The sequence below is a fragment of the Rhinolophus sinicus genome, linkage group LG02 (assembly GCF_036562045.2).
Source record: "Rhinolophus sinicus isolate RSC01 linkage group LG02, ASM3656204v1, whole genome shotgun sequence".
Taxonomy (NCBI): Eukaryota; Metazoa; Chordata; class Mammalia; order Chiroptera; family Rhinolophidae; genus Rhinolophus; species Rhinolophus sinicus.
The window spans coordinates 138975991-138990770 of NC_133752.1; the positions used below are offsets into that span (position 1 = coordinate 138975991).

The 14780-nt window shown below is 39.7% G+C and overlaps 1 protein-coding gene across 1 annotated transcript in view; it reads left to right on the forward strand.

The window, feature by feature from the left end:
• Nucleotides 1–1702: 1702 nt before the first annotated feature.
• Nucleotides 1703–14780, forward strand: part of WIF1 (WNT inhibitory factor 1) — a 70328-nt gene continuing 57250 nt past the window's right edge. Inside the window, exons 1-2 of the mRNA XM_019732411.2 lie at nucleotides 1703–2105; nucleotides 2580–2719. Of these exons, the coding sequence (XP_019587970.1) occupies nucleotides 1958–2105; nucleotides 2580–2719 (288 nt within the window). The 5' untranslated portion in view covers nucleotides 1703–1957. The remainder of the gene's footprint in view (nucleotides 2106–2579; nucleotides 2720–14780) is intronic.

The following is a 14780-nucleotide window of genomic DNA, read 5'->3' on the forward strand; positions in this document are numbered from 1 at the left end:
GTATATGAATACATTATATAAATGAATATTCCCTGAAACAAAAACTAATGAAATCTTTGAAAAGAGGTCACTGTTTTTATTTTAAAGGAAGAACAGTTGTGAAGCTTTGGATGCGGACAGACTTAATTATGATTTACTTATCAGTATGAGGTATAGTGGCTGAGAGAATGGGTTTTGAAATCAGAGTGACTGGGATTTGAACCCTAACTCTGCCTCTTACCAGCTGGGTAAGCACAGTCAACTTACTGGACCTTTTTGAACCTTGTTTCCTCATCAGTAAAATGGAAATAATTATAGTACCTACTTGAAAGAGTTGTGAGGATTAAGTAAGCACTTCAAATTAAAGTACTTTTAAAATGAAGACACAGCAAGTTCAAATAGTCATGGATAGACATGTAATTCTCTTCAAAGATCAACAGTTGTACACCTAAAAATATTTCATAATTGGAACCTCACATTCTGTTCTTTGTAAATTCCCACGACCTAATATTTATTTAACTCAATGTAGGCACATGTTCAGCTTCTCTGTTGTTTCTGTTTGTTTTTCCCTCTTGAGGTGTCCACTACTCTACAAAGTACTGAGTGAAAAACACCATGCCCAGTCTGGGGACACTCAATCCTTGGGGCATTTGTCACAGCATCTGGGTGCTAAAAAAGAGAAGTAAACAACCCTTTTCTGAGTCTGAAATCTTTCTAAGTTTGAAAAAAACCTTTTGCTTCCGTTTTCTTTCCGCATCCAAGGAATTAGGTACGAGACAAGTTAAATGCATTTAGTATGTTTTTAAAACTTAATTTCTAAGGAAGATTAATACAATATTAATCCTTCGTGCTGGGGTCGGATGCGTGTGTTAGTCTGTAGCTCACTGCCAGCCAACTGCTCTTTCCACGGGCAAGGCCAGAGACTTGGTCTTGTCCTCAAGCGCCTGTGATTTCTGTACCAGTGCGTGCCTCCGAATTTCTTGAAACACCAGCAAATATATTCAGAACTTTTGGGACCTCTACCCCCACGGGTTCAGGTACGCCTGTCATCCAGAGCCCAGGGGACTTTTCCTGGTGCTGCTGGATTAGTGGTGAGAGGAGCCTCCCCAGCTGGTAAAGTACCCTTCGCAGTGTCTGACAAGTGTGGAATGAAAGCCCTGCGTCCGGAATCAAGCCGAGTGCCTGCAAACAGGGCACCTCTGGACGGTGGAGACTCGGGTTTTAAATGTATGGGAATGCGCATCATCTCAGCGTACCGCGGGTCAGATAGGGCAGGATTTGCAGAGAGTGGAAGGAGAGTAGCGGAAAGGGAGAAGTGGAAGAATGTACACTTTCATTTAGCAGCGCGATAGAAATGGGAATCGTCATCATCATCACAATCATCCCCGCTCAAAGCCCTGCGTTGTTAGTTCATCCCATTTCCCTTCCCCCATGCCTCGACTCGCTGCAGGCACAGGCTAGCATCGTGCCAGGGGTCCCTCTGAGTGTTCTTCCCCTCAATCGCCTCCACCACGCACCCCCTGTGCGCGCTCTCCCACTTTGCACACCGCGGCCTGAACTCAGCCTCGGAGAATCCCGCGCCGCCCCGCCCCCCGCGCCCCCGGCAGCGCCCCCCAGTGGCGGCCGGCTGGGTCTCTTTACTCCTCGCTCGCACCCCACTCGCGCCCGCCCTTCCCGCTCTTCCTCTCTCGCTGTATTTAACCCCCTGACTGTTGGCCTCGCCGCGCGCGTGCTGGCATTTGCTGCTTTGCCAGTCTAGCGTCTCTGCTGTCCCCTCTCCCTCTCGCACCCCTCCTCTTGCCCCGCGGGCGCCCGCTCTTTCCCTCCCTCCTCACTCGCACCCTATCGGGAGGCTACAAACCCAGAGGTCTACGCGGGAACAGCTCCGGCTGAGGGCAACTTAACGTCTGCGGGTTGGGTAGGGGAGGCAGAAGGAGTTTCAGCGGCGAGAGCCATCAGCAAGGAGGTCTGGAGTAGCATGGCCCAGAGAAGCGCCTTCCCTGCCGCCGCGCTCAGGTTCTGGAGCATCCTCCCGTGCCTACTAGTGCTGCGGGCGGAGGTCGGGCAGCCGCGGGAGGAAAGCCTGTACTTGTGGATCGATGCTCACCAGGCGAGAGTGCTCATAGGTAAGCAAGGCTCCAGTACCCAGGACCTTCCCCCGCTTGGGTCTCCAGTTCTTCCATTAAAGGAGATATGCATGCATTTAGTATGTTTTTAAAACTTAATTTCTAAGGAAGATTGTTCCCCCTTCTAATTAGCTGTTTTCCATCTGAAAGTATATAAATGTCTCTCTCAAGGAACCTAAGCTGATCTAGTGTTCTGATCCTGATGATGCTAGTTTCCATGGCCCTACGCTTTTAGGTGGGCTTTTAGGTGGACCCAACATTTGTCAGCACCAGTTAACTCCAGGTTCACTTCTTTTCCCTGAAAGCATGTGTCTGTTGGCATCATTCGTATCACAATCAGAAGAGAGTTCATTGGTACCAAGGCAGGTGCTTTGTGAGAAGAAATGACCCATACTAAATATTTGGTGTTCTTTTTGCATGAAGTTGCTGACGCCACCTACTTTGATAGTTTTGTTGGTTTCTTTTTAAACCCAGGATTTGAAGAAGATATCTTGATTGTTTCAGAGGGGAAAATGGCCCCTTTCACACATGATTTCAGAAAAGCTCAACAGAGAATGCCAGCTATTCCTGTCAATATCCATTCCATGAATTTTACCTGGCAAGCTGCAGGGCAGGTAAGTTCTTATAACCGGAAAGGGTGGAGAAAATTACCTTTTCCACTGCCTGATGCCAGTAGAAATATTGAATAGTGTGGCACATTTTTACAAGTTTTGAGAGTGATGAGAATCTGATCTCCAAAATAAAGAATTAACTTCCACTTATTTAAACATATCACATAAATTAAAGACTCCAAAAAGGAAAGGGTGAGCAATGTGCCTAAGCTCACTGTTTTGATCAGATTCATTGTCTTCAGGCAGCTGGAAATATAAAAACCTCAGATACCAACATCACTTCTTTCTGTGATCATTGCTATTAATATTTAACAAAAGATTTTAAAAACTCTTTTTCCATACCATATACTACTAACCACTTGTGACATTTATACTGTACAACCAATTTTAAAGTCTATAAGTATTTTTGACATTGTGCATTTGAAAAAAATTGGTATGAATTTCACAGATTCAAAAAGTGTCATATAAGAACATTTATAAAATATTGCAGGCTATTGATTTTTTTAAGCTACCATTTTAATAATTTTACATGGAAAAAGAAAACTGCAGTATATTTTTATAAAGAAGCATTTCTTTTATTTCCTAGCACACTAGCATCTGTGTTAACCTTTTGTACAGTTTTAGTATTACATAAATGACCTCTAATCAAATGACCTTTAATGACAAATGGTAAGTAATAAATTATTTTGCTCATTAGTTGGTAAAATGTGTCTACTATTAAAATCATTATAATTTTAATTAAAATCACATTTTCACGTCTTTTTTAATCTAAAATTACTTAAATGGATATTTTCATGAGGAATGGGATCCAGAAAAAACACTTTATAAAAAGTAACTATTTTGAATGGAGAAACCACTTTGGTTCCCTTTAGTTACCTGTTATAATATGGGCTTGATTATTTCAGCTGTATTTTTTCCCTCAGATCTGTTCTCTCATCTGTCTTTTCTAAAGTAGATCAAATCTAGACCCTTTGACACTTCCATTGTTACAAAATAAAAGACATCCTTTGGATCCATTGAAATTGATAACAAGAATGTCATCTATTCTAATACCCCCATTTTACAGATAAGTTCACTGAGGCTCTTACTGCTCTATAGGGAGATTATTCCTTTTTTCTTGACAATTCCCTCTTTATAGATACTTTATGGATGATTAATTTTGGAATATTGTGAAATTAGTAATAAATCAATGAATGGCCTTTTATTACCTCCTTTTCGTTTCACCTGAATCTGTTTACTTGTGTTTGACTACTGGCCGATGGGGTCAATATTAATTCTGTGTTTTTAAAAAGAACATTTTTTTTTTACCTATACTTTTATGGGTTCATAAGCTCCATTAGAAGGTAGCTTAACTTGCGCCTCTCCCTAGCTGAAAGGGGTTGGCAACTGTAGGAGAAGCAGAAAATGTCAATAGCTCTATTTATTAATTATCTATTTATTTTTCATGTGAGTGTGTCTTCTGAAGAATGGAATTTGAAGCAAAGGCTTAAACTTCATGTTATCTCTCCTTTATAGCATAGTGTGTGTTTGCAAATATTGGCATATTGTTGTGTACAAAATGGATTGCATATGAAACAATCTCAGGACTATTTCTTGTAGGGGATTAGAGAAGATGGTGGAACTGGCATGGAGATGAAGCTTTCAGCATCTTTTTTCTCTCCTGTTTGGGTGTTGATTATCCCATGTGGATTATCTCATTATGTCTGACAACGTTAACTCCTCAATTAAATTATCTCACTCTCTGTGCTCAGTCTGCTCTGGATAGGTTACCACAGGTAACTATGTGAAGTCCAGTGTCTGTTTTTCTTACAGGGGATGGTAGTGAGGGAGTAGGACCTTCATAATGCCAAACAGCAAGATGTTTGAAAATATTACTTAAATTTAACTCATTTTACTCAATAAAGTTATGTGATTTTAGCACCATACTGTTTGAAATGCATGGAAATTTTGAAGGTGGGAAAAATAATGACTTCAGTACTAATTAAGTATTTTGAAAGGCATCTCTGGCTAAAGCCAAACCACAACAAAATATTGACCAGGAAAATGAAATGTCATTCCATGATCCAGTTATTTCTTTCCAATATCAAACATTTAGGCATTTTAACACAAGCAAAACACATAGCTGATTAATGAAAATTTAAACTTAATATTTAAATGTTTTGGCAACACATGGAGAAAATTAAAATAACTTTAGAATTGAATACCTTGTGGAGGCAGTAGATATTACCTACGTCCAATAAATTATAAGTCCAGGAACCCAAATTGTTCTTGGGGCCATTTAAAATGACTTCCATGTTCCACTCGAACAAATGAAAATAAAAATTATAGTGAGATTCATTTCTCCACATCAAATTGGTCAAATTTTTTAAAAGTGTTTTTAGTATGTGGAGAATTGTGCATATTCATATGTGGCTGATGCCTGTGTTAATCTTTATTTGTAGGGCAATTCGACTCTGATGGCAAAAGGCTTGATATAGATCCTTTGACTGGGAAATTTTACTTCTAGAGATTCATCCTAAGGAAATAATTATGGATGTGAATAAAAATTTAGGTGCAAGACTATTCCTCATTGTGCTATTTATAAAAGTAAAAAAGAAAAAAAATTGGGTAGAACCTAGAAGTCCAGTGATAATAGCAGGAGAATACAATGAAGCATTAATAAGAATATTCTTGACATCTACTCAGTGTCATGGAAAGATGCTCATGACAAATTAAGTCAATAGTCTATAACAGCATATTCTGTTTGATTCCATTATAGAATATGTAGGCAGACATAGGAAAAACCATTTGATAAACATCTGATCCTACAAGGTGTTAACATTAGTGACATCTGCATTATTACATTTTGGTTTTTCCACAATGAATGTGTATTAATTTACAATTTTAAAAACTATTTTACATTAAATGTGTCCAAACGGTTGTACTTTAGAGTTTAAAATTGTGTGATATTCTGTATTATAGTTTACTTATATTTATTATCTAGCATCGTTTTTACATTAACACATCACTCAACAAAATGGTAAAACAAACGGTCTTCATGGCTGATCATAACTATGCAGCACAAAGAATTCACTAACGCTTATTGGATTGTCACCAGTATCTTTTGAGATCCCCAAAAATCTGCTTTGCAAGGCTTTCCTGCCTGAAATCAAATGATCTAACCTCTGCCTCTTCCTGAAATCCTCATTTTCCATGGAAAACTCTGTCTCCACTTTATCCCCCATTTAAAATACTAATTTTCTGACATGCCCCTTCTCAAGACTTTTAGATGAGAGAAAAATTTCTATTAACGAGGTTTAGGCTTAAAGGATTTGTAGTAATTATGGGAAAATACTTTTTGTTACTGTATATAACTTTTAATAGTTGACATTTTTCGACGATGCATTCCTTATTGTAATTTTTCCCTAAATTTGAGACATGTAGGGGCCATGAGCAACCATTTTAGTTTTCTAAACTACGCACTAATTAAACATTTTATTTGGAAAGTAACCCTTTGTAAACCTAATGGCTTTCAAATAAAATTTTAATGAGAAATTTTGTTAGGCAAATCTGAATTCTAATATTAGGACACCATGGCTGATTTCCATATGAAACAATTTGGTATAAAGCCAAAAATTTTAATTTATATAGCCCATACAATAAATATGTTTTTAATAAAACCTTATAAAATTTATAAAGATCATAGAGACTGGATCTTAATTACTATAATACATTCTATCACCTGAATTATGATACTAAGGTACTATGGCTCTAGAACCTAGTTAATAGGACATCGCTTTTGATGTTGGCTTTTTTTAGTAGTCATGATGGATTTATGTTGAGCCATCTATACTAGTTTTCCCACCTCCTTGTGACCAAATGCCTGGATTTCTGAGATGGTTGGCAAGGGTTGGGGTGAAATTGGTGTCTATGGAATAGAAATTCTCTGGGTAAAGATAACTGGTCAATATTAACTTCAAACCCACCACCTGGATTACTATGCAAGTTCTAACCGCCTGTACCAACAGGCCCAGATCTTAGAGTAAGCTTTTTATCATGTATATTGGTCACAATTCTTATAACCACTAGAAGGCAGTGATATAGCTTAATTTTTCTCAATTTCAAGATGCTTAAAAACAAAAATTAAAAGTGTTGCTGTGGATACAGGAAAGGAAGAGGAGAATTTGCTTGCTACCTTAGGGAGGTGGGTGGTCATGTGTGTATTTTAGAAGAATTGATTTTATTGGGTTAAACTGCAGAAATGTGCTCCTTTGTATTATGTATAACCATTAAAAATAGGAAATATTAGATATGCTGGAGATACAGTGTATCAAGTGAAATATTTTCCAACATGTAAGGTTAATTATGTGTTCATAATCCTTACTAGCTCTCTATCAATTAAAAAAAAAAGTCTTGAATTATTGAAAACTGTCCCAAATAATAACAATAATAATACAAAATCAAGCATAAGGAAAGCCTGAGAACTTTGCCTGGACATCGGTGTCTTTGTGAATGATTCCGGTCAGTAGTACCCAAATTCAGCTTAAAAATGAGGAAAATACCATTGGCGGGGGTGGGTTGGGGTGGGGGTGGGAAGAAGTCAAAATCAGGCCACTTTCCTAACAACTAACTCACATTTTTGCTAACTTAAAAAAAAAAATCGCTCTACTGACATGTTTCTGTAATATCAACTGGATAATCCAATTCTGTCACTAAAAGGCCCCTAAAGCCCCGGATAGCTTGTTTTTGCAGTGTAGTGTTTGATATGATGTAACACGGGTCCCATTAAACCAGCTGCAGTCTGCAGTCTCAAATTTCCCATTGGACTGGTTGAGTTAAGGAGACCTGTATTAAAATGCTTTTTCCCTTCCTTTCTCCCCGTGACAAAAATCAAAGAAAAACAGCAGTGAATTTTAATTCAAGTACCTCCTCTTTCTCTTCAAAGGAACTGCCAAATACCCTTAAACACCTCCTTCCAACTCTGAAGTTATGGTAACACATTATTTATTATTATTATTATTATTAATTATTTAAATCCCTTAATGTATACTGTCCACATTTTTTCCTAATGGCGTTATGATTGTTTTGGTTGTTACAATCCAAGTGGCTGCATACCTTCGCACTCCTGGGGTTTGCCGTCATACCTTTGTGGTAATTTTATGTCACCAAATGGGGGAAATGCCTTGTTTTTTGACCTCTGTTCCATGGTTTCAAAGTGGGAATGTGAATATGTTTACATACTGCGGGCACGATTCTTTAAAGAAGGTACTCATATCAAAAGCACAGCTTTAAACCTTTAATGTTTAGATTTTGTTATGCTGTGGTGTTTTGCATTGTGGTGTTGTGGATATGCCACTAGGGATCAAAGAGTAATTCTGCAGAGAGCCCATTTCATTTAGCAAAGCAGGCATGTGCCAGCCATCTGTTGTATCTGCTGATAGAAAACAGCAGTAAGTTTCTCAAACTTTTGCCAGAAAAAAAAAAAAAAGGCTTTATTGCTTAGAGGGGATGAGTTACAAGGTACCTTGTAAGCCACATCTGGTTCTATAGCGATTTACATGGCATAAATGTAAACTCCACTATGTCTTCCTTACACAGGGGTGTAAAGGCGTGTAAACAAACCTTTCACTGCTATCCTCTGTGTTTATTCCTGACTGTAAAATGCTTGCACAAATGAAAACCTTTTAAATTATTGTGGTGAAGTGGAAAGGTACGACAGTTAATAGAGCATTTTGTTTTGGATTAAATTCATTTAACGTAAATGACCATGCTGAATAGGATGGGTGCTATGAGGGAAAAACTCTGGGGGTTAAGAGTTTAGTGAAAATGTCCTTCATCCAGTAGCTGGAGCTCAGTGGGTGTAGGGAGGCACTGTCAGATCAGGCCTTCTTTTGCTGCAGTAATTTAACCAACTTGCCCCACTTGCCAATGTGGGGGTAACTTGGTTACATTCCCATGAACCCTTAGTGGATGGAGAGTTGTTCTCCCCTGCAGCATTTCTCTCTGCCTCACTCAGTCAGTCAACAAACACAGACACCGAGTTAGTCCCAGAGCATACAAAGAGGGATAAACATGGTCTCTGCCCTCAGGGAGCTCCTAGTCTGGCAAACAAATAGTCATCACACTTGTCCAAGTGAGGTTGGAAAGTATAGGATGGGCTGAGAGTACAAAGAAGGCTACTCTTTTCCCTGCCTGGAGGACGTAAGGAGGGAGCCAGCAGCTCTTCACTGAGCTCACTAAGCAGGTGTTGTCTGAGTTACTTCCTGAAGGATGTGTAAGAATTCATCAGACCAGCGAGGGAGAAAAATGCCTTCCAAGTGGAGAGCTAAGGATGTTCAAGTGCATGGAGGTCTTAAAGGGGAAGCGTGTTCTCCATGATCACGAGGGAGTTCATATCTCATCTGAGAGGTAATGGAAGTCCAGGGAAGGGCACATCAATGTCAAGTAATGGAGAAAATTCTAAGGGAGGAGAAGACGGAGGAAATAATTCAGGGTGGTTTCTCTCTTCTATGCTGCGAAGAGAACAGACTCAACATTTGCAAGTTTTTCCCTAAGGATGTATTAAGTCGGTCTTTGGTTTATGTTGGATGGACAGCAGCTTTTCCACAACCATAGTTAGCTTTTCTTTTTTACTAAACTTTTTGAAAGAGTTTGTGATGGTTAGGATCAGCTCCAGGTTAATCTTTTTAGGTGATTAGGACATGGGACTACAAAAATTGCTTTACTGAGTGCAGTGGGCATTAAAAAATCAATTTAATTTTCTAATGGAACCTAGAATTTTGAACTTAAATGAACCTTAACTAAGGAAAATAATATGTTAATTTGAAAAAGGATTGACTTAGCATCTATTCTCAAACTCCTCTATACTATGCTTTACAGAATCATGAGAAGTACAATAAAGGTATAGAAATTACACTTGGCTGGTGATCCTTTAGTTTAAATAATGAAAGGTTGAAATGCTGGAAATGGATTTATTTAAAATAAGCCTGCTTCTTCCAGTATTCTGTATTTTTTTAAAAAAACTTGTGAGTGAAAATGTGAAAGTCACAGGACAATTTCTGTTCTTTCCTGTTTTTCTCAGATAGACATATGGATGTCTATCCTTGTGAGCTATACATTTTATCTTCTTTTGTAATTTTATGGACAAATGTGATTAAAGACTCTTGGAAACTTTCAGGCATCTTTTGAAACACATTCACCTGCACAAAATATCACAGGGCAGCTGTCTGTTGTGGGCCTGGGACCAAGAGACAGACTTGGAAGTGAGTTGTTAGCTGGCAACATAGGAAAGGAGATGAACCCAGTCCTGGCTTAGCTGCTTTTGGTCAGAATTCAGATCAGTGCCCTGGGGGCAAAACATGATTAAGAACCAATTCTCTGCCCTTGAGAAAATTAGAAGCTAACTGGAGAGGCAGATGTATATCAACAGATCTTCTTAATAAGTTCTGTTAAGTGGCAGTGCTGAGGCAGTCCCAGGCTGTAATGAGCACACAGAAGAGAAGTAACTCTGAGCTGAGTCTGACTTGAGTCAGCCAAGCAAAAACCTGGGAGAGGGGATGGTTTTTAGGGAACGGAAACAGCTTGAGGCAAGGCATAGAGCCCAGAAATACATTATTTGAGGAACTACTATTTGGTGTGGCTGGAGTGTATGAAGTAGAGAGTTAGGCAGGGGCTAGGTCCTAAGGGACTTTGCTCAGCGTTAAAGCATTTGGGACTTACTCTATAAGCAATACTGAGTCAACACATGGAAAAGTATAAAGCAGAGAACCATGGGGTCAGAGTTACATATTTTGATCATCCTGTCAGCAGGATGAAGGGTAGCTTTGAGGGGAGTTGACTGCAAAGAGAGAAATCAGGTATAACAAGATACAAGATCAGGGGTGAAGAGAAGGGAAAAATGGACTGGGGAAACATTTAGGAAACAACAATCCAAAAGTACTGGTGCTAGGGAGGAGTGCCTCCTTCCTTCCATTCTCTGCTTCTCTAACTTGGCAGCAGCTCTGGTAGGTTTTTTGTCACCCCACCCCCAAGCTCATCTTTCCTGCCTCAGGGCCTTTGCACATGAAGTTTCCTCCATCTAAATGCACTCCTGCCAGAGTTCTGTGGCTTATTCCCTTGTTTTCCCCAAGTCTGATGAAATGTCACCTCCTCTAAGAGACTTTCCCTGACTTTCCTCTCTAAAACAACAACCCCCAATTACTCTGAGTCTCCTTCTCTGCTATTTTTTCATGGCACTTAGTATAATGATAATACTTGATTATATTTGCTTTTATTTCTTTGACTCTCCTATTCAGTATAAGCTCATGAGAGCAAAGACTTGGTACTGTTAACCGTATAACTCCAAGTCCTGGAATAGCTCCTGATACACAATGAGCAGTCAATAATTATTTGTTGAACAAATGACTACATGAGGTAGGTCCGGCTATTATTCCAATTTGATAGATAAACCAATTGAGACACAGAGGAGCAAAGGAAACACAGGTAGTAAGTGGCAGAGCTGGGATTTAAACCTAGGCAGTTGGGCTCCAGAGCCCTTGCTCTGATAAGGGCCAAATAGAGGTATGAACACACAGCGAGCTCTGGGAACATAGAGGGGGAAGCAGCTAATTTTGGCTGAGGAAGTAGGGGGGAAGGCTTCACCAGAGAAGATATAACAATGGAACTATGACTAGATGTGCATGAAGCTGTTTAATCAAATCAGTTGGTGAGGGGTTGGGGGGGGTGGTGCGGTAAGGGACAGGAAGAAGGGCTGTCACAGGCAGAGGAAAAGAAGTTGTGAGAGTGCATTCTGGGAAAGGCTAATGGTGCCCGAGACTGGGGCTTGATGTGTGGAAGGAAGAATATTGAGGGCCAGGGCAGAGGAAGATGAGGCTGGACTTTGGGAATGGGCCAGGTGGAGAAACACTAGACTCCATGAAAGATCACTTAGTTCTTTTATCGCTAAGAAAAGCAGTTTGAATTACCTCTAAACTCCTTCCAAATTCTAAAATATTATGATTCTATCTTTTAAGTAAAACATCTTCAGTCATTTAACATTTATGGTAATAGCTTTATACAAACTGGAATATCTTCTCTATGTTTTTTTAAAATCAAGGCAGGAAGATTCTTCCTCCAAAATAGTCTTATTTGTTGTCAGATTTACAAAGATTCATCTCAGAATACTGCTTTATTTCTCCTAAGTTAATAACAATAGTCAATACTTACATAATGCATATGCTGGCCTGGGCACTCTTCTCAGCACTTTACAAATATTATCTCATCAGATCCTCACAACAACCCTGAGGGAGGCACTCTTGTTACCCCCGATGTATAGATCAGGAAACTAGGACATAAGCAAGTCAGATGCGTTGCCCAACACTTAGGTACATGTTTATCATGTACTTCAGAGAATTTTCTTTGATAACTTTGGGAATGTCTTCTCATTCTACAAAATAACAATTCAAAGAACATTTATCAATGCTTACTATGTCCTAGGTTCTAAGACTACAAATTTTACTTGATGTAACTGCCTTCTAAGAATTCACCGGCTGGTGGTGAAGACTGTGGCATCGGTAAGGCAATCATAATAATTATGATAAGTTCTCGGGGCCAGCATGTACAGTTGAACAGTGTTTTTCCTTGCATACGTGAACCTGACCAAAGCAGCAAGTCCAAACTGACCGAGATGAAATGCAGCCCACACTTCATTTGTCAAATCTTAGGGCCAGACACAGAGCTGCCTCTGCCCAGAGGGGACATTTCTACCTAATTTGCACAGAACTTTCATATGGGTTAGCTGAGGGCCCCACTGAATGCACTAAGAAAAGTTCTTTGGGAGCGTAAAGCCAGAGTATTTGGACATCTATCAGGTAAATTTACAATTACTTATATTCTGGAGAAGACATTGCAGAGAAGGTAACATCTAGACTGGGTCACAAAAGATATTCACTTAGGCCTAGAGTCACCAAGGCAAGTGAGGGTGGGATGATGGGCATTCCAGGTACATTGAATGACGCGTAGGGAGGTACATAGGATTGAAAACTGTTGGTGTGTTTGGAAAATGACAATTAGTTCAGAGTGGTTAGGGTTTATGAAACAGACCTGAACAGATCTAAACAAGTGAGTTTGGGAAGATTATGATGACGTCCGTGTACGCCCTGGTTGACTTGCTGATAGAAAAATGGGAGCCATTGAAAGTGTAAAAGTAGATGATAACATTGTATCTGTGTGAAGGACAGTTTTGGTGGCAGGTAGAGGGTAGATGATGGGGTGCCTGGCTGAGGCCCAGGAGCCAATTAGGAAGCTAGTTAAGACACCACAAGAGGTGACAAGGGAGTGAACTAAGGCAGGCATTGGGAGCGAGAGGAAGGTATCTCTTGGTGTCATTGACACAGCTTACTGAATGTGTGTGTTATAGAAACGAGGGAAAAGAGGATGACTCTGAGAGGGTCAGGTAGATAGTCACAGCTTCACTGAGAAATTAATTACAGTAGCAAGAGCAAAACTGTTTGAGGTACAAAGATAGTGGGGTCCATTGGGAAGTTGCTGAACATGAATGTTCTGCTGGAGCATTCAAGTGACAAAGTCTGGTAGGTATGCATTTGAAACCCCGAGTCTAGAGCTAAGACATGAGGTGTAGAATAGAAACACTGATTTTGGAGACTTTGGATCCTACTTCTCTTCCTCTCTCTCCTCCTTCCTTCTTTTGACCTCACCTCAATACATAGCTATTGAGGGCCTACCCAATGCCAAAGCTTGTGCCGAATGCTGAAAAAACAAATGTGAATTGTATATGAAGCTTGCCCTCAAGGACATCACAGTCTAGGGTGGAAACAGATATGAACTAAAATAATAAATCAATATTAAACATGTTATCATTGTAATACGAACGGGGTGCTATGAAAGTACTGTGGAGGGAGCCTTCACTCTGTTGGGAGAGGAGCGAATTATCTGCAGAGTTCCTGGTGGTCTTCAGGGGCATAGCCTGAGGAATATACACCTAAGACAGGCACATTGGAAATAACCTCTGTTTAACTCCTTGGCTTTATGTACCTGAGATAGTTTGGCCTAATGTATTCTGCCTGCCACTTGCATCTTTTGGAAATGAATACAACAAATGGCACTGTACCACTAGGTGACAGAACCAGTCAGTTCTCTTAAATTAAACATCTAGAACTACGCTTGAGGAAACAGCCTGTGGGAGCTGAAGCTAGGCTTGTATAAACCTACATTGTATGGCTTCTTAGGATGCCTTGTTTCCAATGGATGCACCAGCGGGAGAACGCACGTTGTAAATCAAGTCCAAGGTAGCACCTCTCCTACTCAAGGCAATAACCCGAAGGATCCCCAATAGTAAAATTACTCGGTTATTTAGCTTTTGAGTACTTAGTGAGCTGATTTGATTCCTATTGTTTGTGAGTTCAGTCTATACTCATATTTCCATTTGGAACTTGTTTAGGATTTGAGATTGTATTTATATTTCTGTCACTTATAGCAGTAGCCAGCAGATGGCAATGTAAAAGTTACTTTTTTGTGGAATTTTCTACCTCAACATTTTTTAAGGCGATGGGCGTGCTAAGAGACCCATTTGTGGGGGTACTATAATTTTTATGCAACCTACTTCAATAGACCATTAATATATTCAGTAATTTAGAAAATAAACTTTCTCAGATTTAATGCCACTTGAAAGCATTAAAACTCATCCTAAATAACTAAAAATGTGAATGATTTCATTATCCACCAATCACCTGCTTTTTCCTATTAAACAGTTGTTCAATTTTGGGCAGGAGTCAAGCTTTGAGTTATCGCTCCATGTGCATCCAGTTTTTTCTTTGCCTTCTCTGGCTGTATCTTCAGATGTCACGGAATAGCAGAGTTTGAAGAGATCCCAGAGTTCATCCACCCCATCAAGCCTAACCTGTCTCTGAAGCATCAGTGAATTATGGTCTCTCAACCTCTAGTTGAGTATGCTCAATGTCAGTGAACTTATTAAGGCAGATTTTATTTAATAATTTTGTTTGTATTAATCATAGCAAGCTGTTCTTCATAAAGGGTCAAAACCTGCCCTCCCGGTGTAACTTGAATATCACAAGACTACTAGTCTCTG